Source organism: Penicillium argentinense (assembly GCF_028826775.1).
Source record: "Penicillium argentinense strain IBT 30761 chromosome Unknown utg000009l_segment0_segment0, whole genome shotgun sequence".
Classification (NCBI taxonomy): Eukaryota; Fungi; Ascomycota; class Eurotiomycetes; order Eurotiales; family Aspergillaceae; genus Penicillium; species Penicillium argentinense.
In genome coordinates this window covers 3,488,273-3,504,535 of record NW_026622668.1, presented here as the reverse complement: position 1 = coordinate 3,504,535, position 16,263 = coordinate 3,488,273, and the positions used below count along the sequence as shown (strand labels likewise).

General features: G+C 49.8%; 10 protein-coding genes across 10 annotated transcripts; 5 read left to right on the top strand and 5 right to left on the bottom strand.

Moving 5' to 3' along the window:
* Positions 1-265: 265 nt before the first annotated feature.
* Positions 266-1,154, top strand: N7532_008893 (chitin deacetylase; the record flags this gene model as incomplete). Its single annotated transcript, XM_056621384.1, has 3 exons — positions 266-606; positions 673-1,037; positions 1,093-1,154. The coding sequence occupies 3 exons, from the start codon at positions 266-268 to the stop codon at positions 1,152-1,154; spliced, it is 768 nt and encodes a 255-aa protein (XP_056472190.1).
* A 736-nt stretch (positions 1,155-1,890) lies between these two features.
* Positions 1,891-3,568, top strand: N7532_008892 (fungal specific transcription factor domain-containing protein; the record flags this gene model as incomplete). Its single annotated transcript, XM_056621383.1, has 5 exons — positions 1,891-2,249; positions 2,300-2,335; positions 2,594-3,010; positions 3,079-3,349; positions 3,410-3,568. The coding sequence occupies 5 exons, from the start codon at positions 1,891-1,893 to the stop codon at positions 3,566-3,568; spliced, it is 1,242 nt and encodes a 413-aa protein (XP_056472189.1).
* An 859-nt stretch (positions 3,569-4,427) lies between these two features.
* Positions 4,428-4,670, top strand: N7532_008891 (uncharacterized protein; the record flags this gene model as incomplete). Its single annotated transcript, XM_056621382.1, has 1 exon — positions 4,428-4,670. One exon carries the CDS (start codon positions 4,428-4,430, stop codon positions 4,668-4,670), a length of 243 nt encoding a protein of 80 aa, XP_056472188.1.
* A 629-nt stretch (positions 4,671-5,299) lies between these two features.
* N7532_008890 (uncharacterized protein) lies at positions 5,300-7,099 on the bottom strand (the record flags this gene model as incomplete). Its single annotated transcript, XM_056621381.1, has 3 exons — positions 5,300-5,899; positions 5,962-6,376; positions 6,735-7,099. The coding sequence occupies 3 exons, from the start codon at positions 7,097-7,099 to the stop codon at positions 5,300-5,302; spliced, it is 1,380 nt and encodes a 459-aa protein (XP_056472187.1).
* Positions 7,100-9,195: 2,096 nt separating this feature from the next.
* On the top strand, positions 9,196-9,730 carry N7532_008889 (uncharacterized protein; the record flags this gene model as incomplete). Its single annotated transcript, XM_056621380.1, has 3 exons — positions 9,196-9,324; positions 9,387-9,620; positions 9,677-9,730. The coding sequence occupies 3 exons, from the start codon at positions 9,196-9,198 to the stop codon at positions 9,728-9,730; spliced, it is 417 nt and encodes a 138-aa protein (XP_056472186.1).
* A 1,367-nt stretch (positions 9,731-11,097) lies between these two features.
* N7532_008888 (sterol desaturase family protein) lies at positions 11,098-12,144 on the top strand (the record flags this gene model as incomplete). Its single annotated transcript, XM_056621379.1, has 1 exon — positions 11,098-12,144. The coding sequence occupies one exon, from the start codon at positions 11,098-11,100 to the stop codon at positions 12,142-12,144; it is 1,047 nt and encodes a 348-aa protein (XP_056472185.1).
* A 259-nt stretch (positions 12,145-12,403) lies between these two features.
* Positions 12,404-13,259, bottom strand: N7532_008887 (uncharacterized protein; the record flags this gene model as incomplete). Its single annotated transcript, XM_056621378.1, has 4 exons — positions 12,404-12,462; positions 12,507-12,743; positions 12,814-13,167; positions 13,250-13,259. The coding sequence occupies 4 exons, from the start codon at positions 13,257-13,259 to the stop codon at positions 12,404-12,406; spliced, it is 660 nt and encodes a 219-aa protein (XP_056472184.1).
* A 638-nt stretch (positions 13,260-13,897) lies between these two features.
* N7532_008886 (uncharacterized protein) lies at positions 13,898-14,855 on the bottom strand (the record flags this gene model as incomplete). Its single annotated transcript, XM_056621377.1, has 3 exons — positions 13,898-14,139; positions 14,213-14,324; positions 14,406-14,855. 3 exons carry the CDS (start codon positions 14,853-14,855, stop codon positions 13,898-13,900), a joined length of 804 nt encoding a protein of 267 aa, XP_056472183.1.
* Positions 14,856-15,395: 540 nt separating this feature from the next.
* On the bottom strand, positions 15,396-15,748 carry N7532_008885 (uncharacterized protein; the record flags this gene model as incomplete). Its single annotated transcript, XM_056621376.1, has 2 exons — positions 15,396-15,562; positions 15,667-15,748. 2 exons carry the CDS (start codon positions 15,746-15,748, stop codon positions 15,396-15,398), a joined length of 249 nt encoding a protein of 82 aa, XP_056472182.1.
* Positions 15,749-15,836: 88 nt separating this feature from the next.
* On the bottom strand, positions 15,837-16,068 carry N7532_008884 (uncharacterized protein; the record flags this gene model as incomplete). Its single annotated transcript, XM_056621375.1, is given in 2 exon segments — positions 15,837-15,944; positions 15,961-16,068. 2 exon segments carry the CDS (start codon positions 16,066-16,068, stop codon positions 15,837-15,839), a joined length of 216 nt encoding a protein of 71 aa, XP_056472181.1.
* Between the last annotated feature and the right edge of the window lie 195 nt (positions 16,069-16,263).

Sequence of the window (16,263 nt, the reverse complement as noted above, 5' to 3'; positions counted from 1 at the left end):
CCTGCTCAATGGATGCGATTATCTCTTCAATGTTAATTTTGGCCCCATCATACGTGCTTCCCGTTTCATGCTTCGTCGTGGCAGTCACGGCGCCGCTCCTTCCCTCGTATCCTTCTTTAGCCTTTCTCCGATGCTTGGCCTGCTCCTGCTTGCAAGTGTATAAAATCACTCCCTCTGATCAATTCGCCGACGACACAACATCGGGCTTATTTCTCTACCGACACCCATTCTGTCTCAAAACCACACTCACTCTTCACATATCGCCATGCATCCGCTCAGCATTCTGACCACAGTCCTTCCTTTCGCGGCCACCCTATCCACCGCCGCTCCAATGGACCCCCACGCAACCCGCGCAGAAGATGCACTGAAAACTCGCCAAGCAACAACCCAAGTCGCCGTCGGCAGTGTAATCGACCGCTGCACAGTGCCCGGCACAATCGCCCTAACCTTCGACGATGGACCATGGATCTACACGAGAAGCATGCTCAACACGCTCGCAGAGCACGGCGCCGTCGCCACATTCTTCCTGAACGGCGTCTACATCGACCAGTACCCAGAACTGGTCCAGCGAGCCGTGGCAGAGGGACATCAGATTGGCTCCCACACGTACGTATCTAGCCAAGCTAAGCCAAGCCAGCCAACAACATGCAGCCAGGATCTAACAAGTTCCAGATGGAGCCACCCATACCTCGAAACCCTGGACTACGCATCCATCGTCTCGCAAATGACTACCCTGGAAGAAGCCCTAACCCGAATCCTGGGGTACTTCCCGACCTACATGCGCATTCCTTACCTGATGTACAACGACCTCGTACTCTCCGCCATGTCTGAATTGCAGTACCACGTCGTCGGCACCAGCATCGATACGAAGGACTACGAGAACGATGACGCTGGATTGATCTGGCAGAGCTTTGAGAAGCTCCGGGCGGGGTTGGACGCTGGTGGCTCGATTGTCTTGGCGCATGATACCCATTATAATACTGTTGAGGTCTTGGCCGATAATATATTGAATGAGATTGCTGCGCGGGGATTGAGGAGTAAGTTTGCCTTCACCGTTTCTGGCTCGATCTGGACTCTGCTGATACTTTCTAGCTGTTACCGTTGGCGAGTGTCTTGGGGACCCGCAGGAGTTGTGGTATCGTACTTCGCGATGAGCGAGTTTACTGATGTCTTTGCATGAAGACGCAATTCTTACCTCCGGGCCAGCATAGTGCCTTTGGGTGACCTTAGGTTGTTGGAACCGTTGTGGTTCTCGTATATATGGTATCCTTAATGAACCAGTTTCTTTGAAAACTCGGTACCAGTTCCTCCAGAACGCCTTGTAGACACTCCCCTTTGCTACTTTTCCCTCTCAAAACATCCAGTGAAATTGACAAATGATGGATGAATTGACACTGGTGGTGTTTTCAATATGGTCGAGCAGCGTTACATGGAGCTTCATGAGCGCCAACAGAGTGTCGGGTCACTCCGAAGCTCAAGCCGATCTACTACCATACCTCAGCAAGAGCCTTGGTATGACGATGTGCTGTTGCCACTGGCGGGAAGAGATATTGCATGAAAGAGCCCGCGAGGATGGCTACACTACGGAAGAATGGCCTCCCATCGTCATGCGAACCATACCGCAAGTCCAACCTTGGTTGCGACCACCAACAGCCCATCTGCGGACGATGCACATGCACGAACAAACCAGAGAAATGCGTCTATAATCCTTCACCTTCACCAACAACAACAAGAAGAAGAAGAAGAAACGGAACTAGACCAGGAGTGGCATTGAACCCTGAAACACCGAACAACTCAGAATACAGACTGGAGCTGCCCGCACTATAATCGACCAAGGAGGAACATCCAGCCTCAGAACTAAGAAGACTTTCGCAATCTGAGTACCTCGGAATGACCGGCCACTTCTCCCTCTTCAAAGAATGCACCGACCACATCGACGTATCATCATCCATCCACGAAGAGCAAGAACCGAACGACAGCCAAATTTCCCTTCCAAATGTGATTCCCGTCGAACCGGCCGATATCCAACGCGGCGCACTTCCAATTCAGCTACTACAAGCCTTACCGGTCTACCGCCGAAGTGCAGATGTCTATCTGGCCGCTACGCAGGACTGCGAATTCCTGGGCCGACCCCTGGTCGAACGCACGTTCGAGTCTCTGCAGCAGTTAGCAAAACCACCGATGAGCGGTACACCGAACTTGGATTCGCGCTCGCGCGAGAAATTTCGACATTTTTCGAAGCCTGCACGGTTGCATTCTTCGTTGACTTTTACTGAGTTCATAACGGCTGTGTATATAGATGGGAGATTGTTGGCTTGGCTTTTTCATTTGTGGGGTATGGGACTGTTCTGCCTTGTAATTGGCACTCTATATTTCAAGTAGAGGGCAAGCCGGTTATTCCGAGGAAGGAGTTGGGATTTCTGGTATTGTCGGCAACGGAGACGTGTCTGAGGTTCTGTGACGAGGCTGGGGCACTGAATGATGCTGTTAGCTGGTTGGTATACCAGCAAACATTTCTCACCCCACTCATCCGTGGAGATCGAGGTAAATCCCAGCATCGAACTCGACCAAGTCAAGATACTGACAGATCTAGACTATCGATCCTGGAGAGCACTTGGCGACCTCTCGACGATTATGTTCACGCAGGGACTCAATCAACGTTCTTCCGAGGACAATATACCGCTCTGGCTCTCAAAAACATGCAACCGACTAATGAGCGGTGCATTCAGTGCCGACTAACAGCTGGCAACTTTCTGGGCAGACCGTCGCGGATAAGTTGGCGCTTTTTCAGTATTGCGTTGCCCCTTAATATCAGTTTTACCGAGGTCATCACCGAGCCAAGTTTACGGGACGCGGCTATTAGGAAACTAGACACCGATGGCTGGAACACAGTTAAAAATGACGTACAGGCCGTCTGGCTAAGATGCGTTTTACTTATGGGACCTGTCCGAGAGAGTATTTTGGAATTGTCCCTGAACAGGAAGGTGAAGGACCTCCCCCAGCGAATTGAGTGAGTTCTCCCAGTGCTGTATCTTTGCACTCGCTAATTTGATACGGTGAGCTATTGCAGCAATCAAGGGAGGTCTGGGAAAGTCTTCCTCCTTTCCTGCACCGGCGTCATGATCCCGATGAGTCGTCGGGAATTGCAAACGTCAAAGAAAGCGTCTACTTGCAGGCCCATCTCGATTACATCTACGATCAATTCCTTCTTTATCGGATTCTCTCAAAACGACTAAACATCTGGTCGCCAGACCTCATCAAGGCCTCCCATGACATCCTGAGCGAGATCCTTCTACTTGTCGACACTCGCATCCAGATGATGAGATTATCGCCCGAAATTACCTGGGTGGTAAGCACCCTAGCCCTCTCATTGCCTTGGACCTGTCCTTAACACCACGTGTGACATAAGAAGATGTGCGTCTTCGGCCTCCCAACAGCCGGCGTCCTATCCATCGAACTAGTCCACCGCTGGCCCTCCCTCTCAATGAACGCACCCATCTCCCCGCCTATCGCATCACCTCAATTCCCACGATCACTGGTAATTCAAAACCTCACTATCCTCGCATAATATCTCAGAACCATCATCCAGCCGCACGAAGGCAACTACGATATATGCCAACAAGCTCGAGCGACGATCCTCCGCGTTTTGGACTTGCTCTCTCGCCTGATCCTGTTCAGTCTAGTGCTATTGGAAGTACCACCGAGATGCAGTTCTCGACTGGCATCGATGCTGCAGCTGACATACTGGATTATAATTACTACATAACAAATCTGGATAACTGGCAGTTCGAACTGCAGAATGGATTGAATATGCTTTGAGTGAAGGATAATAGAGACATTGATAAATGAAAAATGAGAGAACCAAAATCAAGTCGTCATAAAACTCGTATTAATAATTCTTGGTTGTTTGGATTCGGAGTCGGGGTGAGGCTAGATAAAGTTCAGCTCGGACTCCTCGGCGAAGTGGGCTTGCTCAGCTACGCCTGATCGAGTCTCCGCCATCCCGAATTGATTACCACTTTCGGACCCCGTCCAGGCCGCAAGGCTATCGTAATATCGAGGCTAAGCTAATATTGGATGTACCAGGCAAATTCCTTGTCTGAGAGCTTACGACTGTAAGCTCGTAGCCTAAAAAGGCTTGACTCCACGCCACTATAGTCCAGACGGGCCCGTGAATCCTTCGGAGTCGGGGTAAGGCTGTGTAGGGGCTTTGCTTATGTCTCGGTGCGGTGATAGTAGGGGAAATGTTTTCTGTGACTCATGAGTGTATATAATCAGGCTTATGCCTTGCTGGGTTGGTATGTTGATCATCTCATCGAAGTGTCCGCAAATCATCATTGACGTCGCGTTTCTGCTACAGACGCGAAGAAAAACATCTAATCCCCAATCTTTACACTACTCTCAATCGTGCATCACATTCCTCAGACATGGTGTCTTCCTCCTCCCTCCAGCGCTCGCCAGAAGGAACACTACCTCGAACCGACGTGCAGCTCGCGAAGAACGCGTGGAAATACGTCAACCGCAAGATTAAGGAACATCGTCAGAATCGGGATAAGATGTCGGAGGGAGACTCGAATCTTCATAAGACGCAGTCGCAAGAGTCAGGGGCCAGTAAAGCGGATACGCTGGTTCCTACCGGGGATGCGACAGTGAAGAAAGGTCAAAAGTGATTTGATGGGTGACTATTGGCATCATGAGGGTATGTGGCTGTTCTGATGATTGGGACAGTCAGTTGTCTCATACACGAAGCTGAAGCTGACTTTCGTGATAGGAACAGGGAGCAGAAGAAGCGATCCAATACCATGGTGAAAACTTTTGCTGGAGTTTAGAGTTAGCGTCTTCAAGTTGTGTACTTGATATCATGGGAAAAGGACACTGCAAATTTAGGAAGTCAATGGATTGAAAATTCAAGAGCTTCGGACAGAGTCACCATCAGTAGCCCGTGAGCATCTAGAGAATCATATCAATCAGCATAGACTCCACAACCAAGAATATGGCCTGAGGATGAGTGATGCCATTGTTTTAAGCAGGTGGGTGAAGGGTGGGCTTTGAGACGTGGACTTGCAGGAGGCGAAGACTGGAACAGCTTGGTATGGACTGGAGGCGGGCTGATTTGTGGGAGTCAAGTGAGTTGGGGAGAGAAAAGGAAGGGAAAAAGGCGGCTGTGGAGAAGGTGGTGGTGATGGAAGAGATGGAAGAAGTAAGCAGTATTCTTTCACGTTTCTTATCAGACACAAATCACGCCCGAACTTGGTTCTATATTCCATGGGCACTTCCCCTTCGTACAACAGCTCATATTTCAAGACTGCTTCTGCTTAACCGATCGCCATTCAACCATGAGACTTCCTACAATCGTCATACAAGCCAGCGCGACGGTCAAATACCAGGTATGGGTCAAGCTCCGATCGATACCACCCAAAACTTCATCCCACCGCTGCCTAGGGACCACATTCTTTATATCACCAAGCCCGTGCTCTTCAATATACCGAGGCGTCAACCCTGGCACAATTTCTTCCAAGCTCGACGATAACTGATTCGTGAATATAACCTGCGCAATAGCGACAAAGATCGCCGGACCCATACTCTGCCCGAACAATACAACCCCGATCCCAAGGTTGACATCTGCAGCGTTCAAGGTTGTCTGTACAGCCACTTGGGATCCTTGAAAGCCGATTCCTGCACTAAAGCCCGCAAACCCGGAATATATAATTATTTTGGTGAGTGGAATGTGAAGGTCATATGTTGTCATCAAACCCGCGGCGATTGGCATGCATATGGAGGCGAAGATCATGAAGGGGGCGTAGTAGCCGAATGTCGTGGTGCCGATGCCTTGGAGGAAGAGCCCAAGCATCATTCCGACAAGGATGGGGATCATCATGTAGCCGCTCTCGCTCGGAGTCTAGCAAAGAATCTCGTTGTTGGCACAATTTCTCAAATACTGGATAAGTCAATGCATCTTACCTGGTCTCGAACGATTTGATAGTATGTTGGCAAGTACCATTCCAAGACGTTCGTCATCGAGTTGGTACACGAAGTGAAAATGAAGCCTGCAATTACATTTCGGTTCTTGGTGATGCGAAACGGAAGTACTGCTGATTCTCCGCGACGGTATTGATTGTAGACGAAAGCGGCAAGGAGCACAGCAAATACTATTAGCAGTCCAATGACCTTCCCATCCGACCAAGGATACTTCATTCCCGCCCAAGAGAGGGCGACGAAGAGAGCTGTCAGAGAGGGTATAAACAAGGAGTTGCTGACAAGGTCGAGCTCTTTGATCTTCTGAACCAGTGTCAAGTCATCTTCCTGGCGGCTTCTCGGGTCGGAAAAGAGGAAAAACATAGCCACCAGTGATAGAGCACCGATGGGAAGATTGATCCTATGTGAATTTTAGTATTATGAAGCCTCATCGGTGTTATTTAACGGTCAATGTATACCAAAAACACCACCTCCATCCTAAAGACTGAGTTAAGGCACCTCCTACCAAAGGCGCCGCAATGATAGCGAGCGATTCCACACAGGCCAACAAACCAGCAAACACCGGTCGTCTATTGAGAGGCACAATACAAACCAAGGCTGCAAAACATCCGGCTAACTGACCCGCAAAGCCCACTCCCGTCACTGCTCTCCCCACGATAAACATTGTTGATGTAGCGGCCGTGGCACAGAGTAAAGACCCGACAAGGAATATCGTATTGCTTATCAAAAAGATAGTCTTGATTGAGAAGAGCTTATACAGCTTCGCGAACCCGAATTGAAATGCACAGGTACAAAGTCGGAAGGCAGACGAATACCAGCCCACGTCGGCGACGGTGTGGAAGTGGTTGGTGATGCTGGGTACGGCTGTCGCGACGATGTTGGCATCCAATCCTCCCAGGATAAGAACCACGCACATTGCGGCTATCATGGACCAGAACTTCGTGCCCGTTGGATAGTTGTGCTCAGTGCTTGGTGATTCGATGTCGAGAGGCTCAATTGTTCGTCCCAAGGTTGCTGTGGTTGGTGGGTCATTTTGTCGTTGTTGCTGCAGGTCGGGCAAGACGGTCGAAGGTTGGTGGTCGAAAGGAACGATTTCTGTCGTGGCCGTGGCTGTGCTTGTCATTTTGGAAATGTCCGACAAAGTCGAGAATGAGAATGGAGGGAGAAGTACGAATTTTCAAACATAAAGAGACCATGCTGACTCGCGAAGTGCGGGGCCAATCACAAGCACCTGCGGGGAAGGGCGCGGGCATGTGACTGAGCTACAATTGCCATCTCATTTTGAAGGTAGTTTAGTAGTAGGCATGAAACCATGAAATACGGATCTTTTTAATCAATGCAGGAATAAAGTGCGTATATTCAAACAGCCTGGCTTGATGCCTTCAAGCGCGAACACGTACCAGTCAAATTGACTGGAGTGTTGGCTTCGGTGGATGCTGTCCGTGGAGCTCTTGGATGAGATCCACATAAGCTTCCTTTTAGTAGTTGAAGGCAATAGTTTGTTGATCACTGTTTTGATATGAGGCTAGCGCAGATCAGGAACAAACCCGCAATATCGGAAATAATCCCGGGTTGCCTATACGAAGAATCAAGTTGATTTGCAATCAACTTGGTCTTCTCGTATATATAGCCTCGTGTATCCCCCTCAAGAATAACACACACCAGTGAATTACAACAATCACGAATGGCCGATGACAGTCCGAGAGCAAGTACGACCCAGAAAACAAGCATTCCCTGTGCGATCTCCCAGCGCTTGCCAAGGTGCCAGACCACTAGCCACGTGCACTTCTCGTGATGCGGGAATTATGGTTGCGGCGGCCTAGTGCTTGACGGGCCGACTCCCAGGTTTTTGTCCAGCTCGGCTCTTCAATACCAAGCTTAGCATCCACGTCCACCAATTGAGAAAATTCAAAGACCTCCGGGTTCGCGGGCCTCAGGCGAGCCTATCAGTACATGCCTGAACGGCCAACGCTGGAGGGACCTTTCCACGATGAGATTCCCCTACAATCCTCAGCACCTCAGTTGCGGCAAAGTCAAACAGAGCAATTACCAGTGGAGGCACCGCCACCTTACTCGTCTTCTTTTCAATGAATTGAACAAATGTTATACCCACTCGGCCTGTCACTATACCATGATCTGATGTTTATTAATGAGTTCAGCTACCAGGCTGCTCTAGGTAGCTTTCAACTCTGACCGACGCTACTGTGACCAGCTTACTGATTTGGAGCCCGGCTGGGGATAGTCGGTCAGGATGCTATATCTACACCATTTTTATTACCATTTCTTATCATCAGTATGGACCAATTGGGAAATTCATGCGCGTTGTTCTCGAAGCTTGCAGGCAACACCTCAGCGAGGGATACTATTGTGACTATCTAATAGGGCTCCTGAAATCGACTGCCGAAACCCGAGGGGCCTATTTATGAGTCTCACCTCGAAGCGTGCACAGTCATTATGACTGTCTATTTGTTGCCTATGCAACGTGCTGGTCGCCTGCTTCAGCCAACAAGCACCGGCAATCCATCCTCCAGTGGACCATAAGCATTTCGAAGTGGTCGGCTTCGTAAGCTTGAGTGATCGCCTGATACATGCCATTGGTAATCTGCCAAAGCTAAGCCGAGCATCAGGACCTGGCACCGAATGATCTGGACCTTAAAATAGTCTCAGGAGATCGGTCACACCCGCAGGCCGATTAGGCGCACCAGGGGGCTTAGTGGCTTACGGCTTAGCCCCTCATCGCCCCACTGTCTTCAGAGATCGTGACCAGGGCATCCAGCACACCCCTGGTACACCCAACAGCACCTCCCAATGCCGTAAAATCAATCTCGATCCGGTCAACGGGCAACGAGGGTTGCGCCCAAAAAAAAAAAAAAAAAAAACCCTGCGTGGAGAAATCAATAATTTGGTACGAACTGTTCGACCCTTCATCCTAGATGCACTTGATTGGGCCACCCGCAGAAAGAAGGCCCACAAGGAGGTGCGAAACAGCGGCATTGGGCAGCTCACCGAGACATCCTGCCGATCATTTGAGACTTGGCGAATCACCCCAACTCGACCATGGTCAACGTGAAACTCAGAAACGTTGACTTGGGGGATATAAATACCCCGGAGTCTTCTGCAAATCTTCTCAGCCTTATCCAAATCATTCAATTGTACATTCGCATTCATACATATTTCATACATATTTCGCATCTTCATCTCTATTTCTTCACCGTTAATATGAAGTTCATCGCTTCTCTCGCTGCTCTCGCCAGTGTCGCTCTGGCTCAGAACGCCGGCATCGGATACCCCAAGGAGGCCCAGAAGCTGCACGCGGGTGACGATGTCGTTGTTCAGGTTCAGCGTCCTGTACGTCCGCAGCAGCCTCCAGATCTGTTTTTGACAAGTTCACTTACCCACGTCGCATTTAGAATTCTCTGACCGGATCGACCGAGCTTTCTGTTGCCATCGGAATCACCTCTTGCGTCTCCTCCCCCTGCCTCTCTCCCGAGGACACCATGGGCAACATTTTGTACCATGGCGACTTCAAGCCTTCGTACCACGAGTCCAGCGCGCCGCCCTATGAGAACTTCACCGTCAAGGTTCCCTCGTCCCTTAAGAACGGCAAGGCCCAAATTAATGTTGCCCACTTTGCTCTCGTTGGTGTGAGGATTCCCACTCCTTTCAATTTATATTGGACCAAACTAAGCCATGAGTCTAGGCAAGCAACTACCCATTCCTGGAGACGCTCAACCGTACCGTCACCATCGCTTAGATCGACCAGTCCATGCCCAAACCTGCCGGTCGCAGTGATGATATGAGTGATCGATGCCATTATAATTCTTGCACAGCTTTTGCATTTTCCATTCCGCATTGTATCTGTTTTGCGTGGGAAATAGTATCTTTATTACATAGCAATACACAAAGACGAAATTATACACTTCTTGTCATTATGCACCCTCGATATCAAGCCTTGGTTTTTTCCTAAAACTCCACTGCACCAGTATGGCGGCTTTATGCTGATTGGCTATTTTAGAAATCAAAATTCGAGAACAACTTCACAACTCAAGAATTCACTTTCAATCTGACGGGTTCACCAGAAATAGCGGACCATTGCCGCTAGACCTGTCAACTGCCGTAGATATACACACGAACGCCGGAGCAGTGGGGCGTTCTGGAATGTTTCAGTCCTCACGAGCCATCCACCACTTTTGATGATCTGCAGCGAACATGGAATTTCAACTGAGCTAAAGCCGGGCACAGCCACCCTTCTATTCATATAATGGAGTAAACAGTACTCTATGCCTGGAGTGGCAAGTCGACTGAGTCACTACCTGAGGGGGTGACCTAGTTAACGATTAACAATGTCCTGTTGAGACTCTATCCAGTCTCCCTGGGATCATATCAATCCAAATATCTATTTTGTCAAGTGTAGTCACTTGTTTTCCATCTGAAAAGCATGTAGATAATTAAGGTTGCCTGGCACGTGGAACCACCTCTATTTTCTCTGACCAGTCGACTACACATGGTACATGGACCACATGGTCACCAACAGATCGATGGGTTGACAAAAACTTGGGGTCATCTCAAAACAATGGAAAAAACTCTGAATCGTGACCGGGGCCGAACTTGGGGTCGTGGTCGATTATATCTGGTTAACTTGGGGCACCGGAACATTACTTCCCTTTTGGGAAGAATTGGCGCACGGTACCCTACCTCGGGATCAGATGTGTTGATCAAAAATCAACCCAAGATCCACCACGTCATAATATCCAGCACTGGAATGGGTAAATCGTATTTCCAGATGTGTCATTTCTCATGTGAAAATACAGCAGTCAGCGCAGGGGCGAAGACAGATAGTTCAAGAAGATGATATTATGTACTAGCACAGACCACGGGTGGCAGCAAGACGCCTCGAGAACCACCTAAAGGTCTGGAATTAGGCAGATGCTTCAGAACAAAGAAAAGAAGACCGATTGTGGGGTAAACAGGGGAACCGGTGATTTTCCCTTGAACCCCAACAATTATGCTGGGTACCCACACCTCGGCTTCAGGTGCTCAGATGTCTATAGATACAAGAGGTTGCCTGGACCCTCGTTGCCACTGTAGCTTTTTGTCCCGCAACTACACCATCTCTCAAAAATGGCTGTAGCAGTACGTAACCCTAAAGACTCAATGAAGTCCACCTGGCGAACCTGGGACCGTTCAGAGTGGTCATTCGGCCACTGGCTCCTGCACGTTCTGAACGTACACCACGTCGAACTCAACCAAGACGTCCCAGTCCACCAGAAGACAGAGAAAGTCCCCTATGCACCAGAAATGCAGTTCCACAGCTGGGTTTTAACCCACGCCGCGATACCACTCGCCCTCCACCAACTCTACATCAACTACATCGGCCAGCCCTCGACACTACTAGTCTTCGTCTTCTACAGCCTGGCTCTCGAATTAATTGCCGTCCACGAAGTCCAGGTCCTCCGACGTGTGGGGCACAAGATCGGCTTCTTCGATGGCGACAAGCATGCCCGTGACGGTGTGCCCGATGTGGGCGTCGGCAAGACCGTTCAGAGCCTCCTATCCGTCATTGCATTCCGGCCCATGTTCACAGTTTTCCTCGCCTACCGCGCCGACGAAGCACCCTCCTCCATCCGATGGGGCTGGCTCATCGTCGAAACGGGCATGTACGCTCTCGTCCTCGACTTCTGGTACTATACGTTCCACCGTTCCGCGCACGAGACGGATCATCTCTGGAAGTTCCACCGAACCCACCACTTGACCAAGCACCCCAATCCTCTCCTGACCGCATATGCGGACACGGTGCAAGAGTTCATCGACATCATCGGCACTCCTGTCCTCACTTACGGCACCATGAAGCTGATGGGTTTCCCAATGGGATTCTACGAGTGGTGGGTGTGTCAACAATACGTCGTCTTCACGGAGATCCTCGGTCACAGTGGACTGCGCATGATTGCGACAGCGGTCAACCCCTGGACTTGGCTCTTGAGACAGTGCGATATGGAGCTCGTGATTGAGGACCATGATTTGCACCATCGGAAGGGCTGGAAGAATAGTCATAACTATGGCAAGCAGACTCGGGTGTGGGATAGGCTGTTTAACACCGATATTCCTCGGATAGAGGGACACGTGGGGAATATTGACTACGTCAACACAGTTGAGATTCCCTTGTTATGATCTCCCAGTCATTTGTGGCGGCTATATGGTGACTTTTATGATCATGCTTTCATGTCCGGATAGACAATACCTTTGTTATGCTAAAGCACGGTGTTTAGCAGGAGGTAAATAGAAGAACGTCGATTCCATCAATTCCAGGACTCTTCCCTAGCTGAAAAGAAAAGAAATCCAAACTAAAAGCAACTCAAAGCAAACTTAAAAAGGCCGAGATTCTTAGTTCAATTCAATGCTTCCCGTGGTGAGGGTGCACTAGAAAGCACTAATAGTCCCGCACCCAGATAGCGCAGAAGAAGAAAGGAATGGTAGACGGTGACGAGACTGAGAGACGCATCATCGATCCCGGGAACGCAATCAAAACTCACTTGGCAAGGGGAGAGCGGGATTTTCTAGGGCCGCATTCTTTTTCCACACCTCGGCCTCAACGAGCACGTCCAGAGGGTTCGGCTCCATGTGCCAGTTTTCCTCACAAGGGGCAGCGCCCGCATGGCTGTCACAGCATCGGTAGTAGATGTCGACATGCGTATCTCGAGAGCTTGGGGGGACTACGAGCCCCGAAATCTTACGGCGTTCGCAGGAGAAACAAGCTAGGGTCGGGCCAGCTGCAAAAACGTTAGCTTGAATGCCCAAGTGCACAGGAAATAATGGAGAGTTGACTGCTCCTTGGCATACCGGGGTGGTACTTGCAGCTAGTGCTGGTGTTTCTAGTGACGTCAAAGTCTCGCTCGCAGTTCACACACAAGGCGAAGCGCGGACGAAGCTGGTCTCCATTGGTTTGTTTGGCGCTATCAGTTGTACCCACCTCTTTGTCGTTGTCTAGTCCACTCGCTTCGTCGCTGGCGGACACCAGTTCCCATGCGACATTGTTAATGGCAACTTCGCTCTCGGTCACCAGAAAATAAGACTTGATCAATGACCTGGCCGAAGGGTGGGTGACCCAGACCTTCTGGAGAGCTTGCTCCAGAATTTCTTTCGGCGCGCTGGGAAGGGCCTCGAAGACCAGAGCCCGAATGTTCGATTGGGGGGCTCAGGAGCGGTTCCGCGATCTGCCATCGGATCTCGAGTTGGGATTGGGTTTGATAGGGGTCCAGGATAATGTGGTGCTTACTGATGATCATATGCGAGCAAGTCGAATAGGTTCCTAGGAAGTAGGAAAGAGAAAAAGGGAGGGTCGGCGGTGCATACCTAAAACTAATTGATCTTCCAAGGCAACATTCTGCCCCAGGCGCCCTCAGGCGCCGCTAGGCAACGCGTCCCGACAGGGAGCAGTTGGCTATGCTCCCGACATCATTCAAACTCCCAGGAGAAATCGAATTACATTTTGATTCACCTAGGACTAGTGAAGCTACAGCTACATCTTGTATCAGGATTTTCATTGAAAGGGAATGCAACTCCTATTCAGCAATTACTGAAGTGAACGCCGAGTGCTGGCTTGGCGATAGCGACGGTGCTCGGGTTTCAGATACTTACCATACTTCAAATGCATACCTATGGATTATGTGACAGAGGCTATGACAGAACGTATCATTAAGTCAAAGGGGAAGCTAATCCAGCGAGGTTCGCAAGGTTCGCAAAAACAAAGAAAAAACAAAAAACAATACAGAGGTGACTTAGTAGTATGTAGCATGTACTAGTAAACTGAAGTTACCTCTATTGTTACCTGGCAGGTAGCCGTCATGTGTTCCCACGGCTGAAAGCAAACTTGAGGCCTCCGGTTAGTGTCCATCCTCAAAAAATGGTCCACTTGTATTGTGGATCACGAATTGGCGTGCCCCGGGGTGGGAAAGCTCGGCCACTTGATCGTCTCCTCCGGGTTAGGAGTGGGCTTCCCCTCACGGTGCCAGTCGTAGAAGCAAGGCTCCGGCTTGTCGCAGCATGGGTAGTCAAACCAGGTCGGGTGGAGGTCTTGGGAGCGGGGGTCATCTAGCTGAATGGCTCCACAATAGTGCAGCTCCAACTTGTATGACTCCCACATTTCTTCCCGCGGTCTAGGACGCTCTAGGAGTGTCGTTAGCTTTCATTTCCAGCCATAACGGGGACAGGCGGCAGGGTAAGCAGAGGCAACACATACTCTCGTGGCGGTGGCAGCTTTTGTCAGTGTTTGCAGTAACGTCGAACGCTTCCTCGCAGTTTTTGCAGATGGCGTATCGGTTTCGAAGTTTCTTGGGTCGGGCAGTATCACTCTATGATCCTGCAACCGCTTTACCCATTCCACTGGCTTCGCCAGTCGTGCTGTCTTCGAAACCCTCGCCGGGCTCACTTACCTTGTCGGCCTCATTGCCCTCGTCGACGTCGCTATCACTCATCTCACCAGGACTCTTGGGCCAGACTCCGGTCCTCTTGTATTCGATGTATTTGTTGTATTCTGGAGTGTCCTCCCAGTCAACCACTGTCTCATGGCCCTGAGAGTCGTGATCCTGAGACTCGGGGATAGGACTACAGTAGTCTCTAGAAGTGTCATCCGGATGAGGTGAGTAGCGAAGATAGTCGCGTCCGTCAGGCGGCTGAACAGCCTCATCATCGGGGACCAAAAGCTCCGCCTCGATGAGTCTTTGTCTGACTTCAGGAGGAACCCACCGGTAAATTTGGGAAATGATCTTTGACATTGCTTGCCGGGGTGCACTGGTAAGCGCATGCTTGAGGCGCTTCATTTCCTCAAGATCGGTCAGCGTGGGCTGCTCGAGGTACTCAGGGTTATCTGGAACATCACCCATCGTTGGTACTAGATTTATGAGATTTGAGATGCGGGTGAAATGTCGGGGACGATGAAGGTTGATGAGAGGAGGAGAGATGTGAGATGCAGGTGAGATGCAGGTGAGTGTTTTGATTACTACGTCTGTGTGGGGCTCCCGCGTATGTAGACGACCCAGGCAGCTCCGCTGCTGCCTCAGGCATAGTGAGTTTGGTAGTTAACTAGTTAGTTACTTGGCCTAATGTTTGATGTGTCTTCATTTGAAGGGAAGATTGGCTCCGCTTTGAAGCCGTTTCCGACCATAACCTTGAGTATTTGCGGTTTGCGCATTAATGTGAACTAGACTGAACGCCCTAATCAGAGAGAATTCAAAAGCCTGCCAATGTGAAGCGCAAATGCAAAGCTCTTCGAGACTGATTGCTTCCTGGCAATACGTATACCCCCTTTAAAGAGTTAAGTTCGACGGAACAGCCTTCCCAATCCCGCATCTTCGTCGCAGCTTCAACGCTAGCGACAGGAAGTCTCATTTGAATCTCTTCTCCAGGGGCCAGTTCAACATTCCTCACAGGTTGAGGAAATGGCAGATATTCTGACAAGATACTAAGCTGAACCAATACTGTGGCTTGGTACCATATGATGTGCTCATTATAGAGTCAATCCCCGCGTATATTGACGATGGCTGTGAATGGGATTTCGAGTTTGTGGCTGGTTGGAGGTACTCCAGGGGCACTTTGAAAGTCATTAGTGGTTATATCACAGGGGAATGGTGCAATGTGTAACTCACAGCGAGTCAATTTGTATACTGTGCGTCAATGTCAGATTGATTCATTCACGGCTCTCTATCAATGCCAACAATACGACTGACGAGATGCAACTGTGTGTGCGGTGGGTAGTTGAAGATAAAATAGCCCCCATAGAAATTGGAGAGATTATCGCAACCGATTCCCCCAGTCAGCTAATGCTGCGGGCTAGTCAATGTCTCAATAATGTATAGCGACTTATCTTATACTGTTGTAATGTGGCTGGCATATGGCTCTTGCACCATTGTGCTCATCGTATGCTCAACAGATCGAGTTCCAAACTTATGAACCGTGTGCTCATCCCAGATAGCCTTGGGAGCGAAGTACGGACCACTCATGCTTCTTCAAGAATGTTAGACTTCGAGTATGAGATATCACTTCCGTCGCGTAATCGAATGCGTCTGAGCCAGGCAGAACGAATGATGCATTTGACATGTTGGCCGTATACTTCTCCCGGCAAAAGCGAGTGGCCTCGATATTCATAGTAAGTTCTTCTGAGTTAGCAACGACACTTACCAACCAAACCAATGTTCTTTGGCGTGCAGGTCTTAAGTTTCTCGGGTTCCGCGACTGCTTTGGGTATGGGATCCCCACCAGAAATTGCAGATTCTCGAATTTCAAATGCAGTGC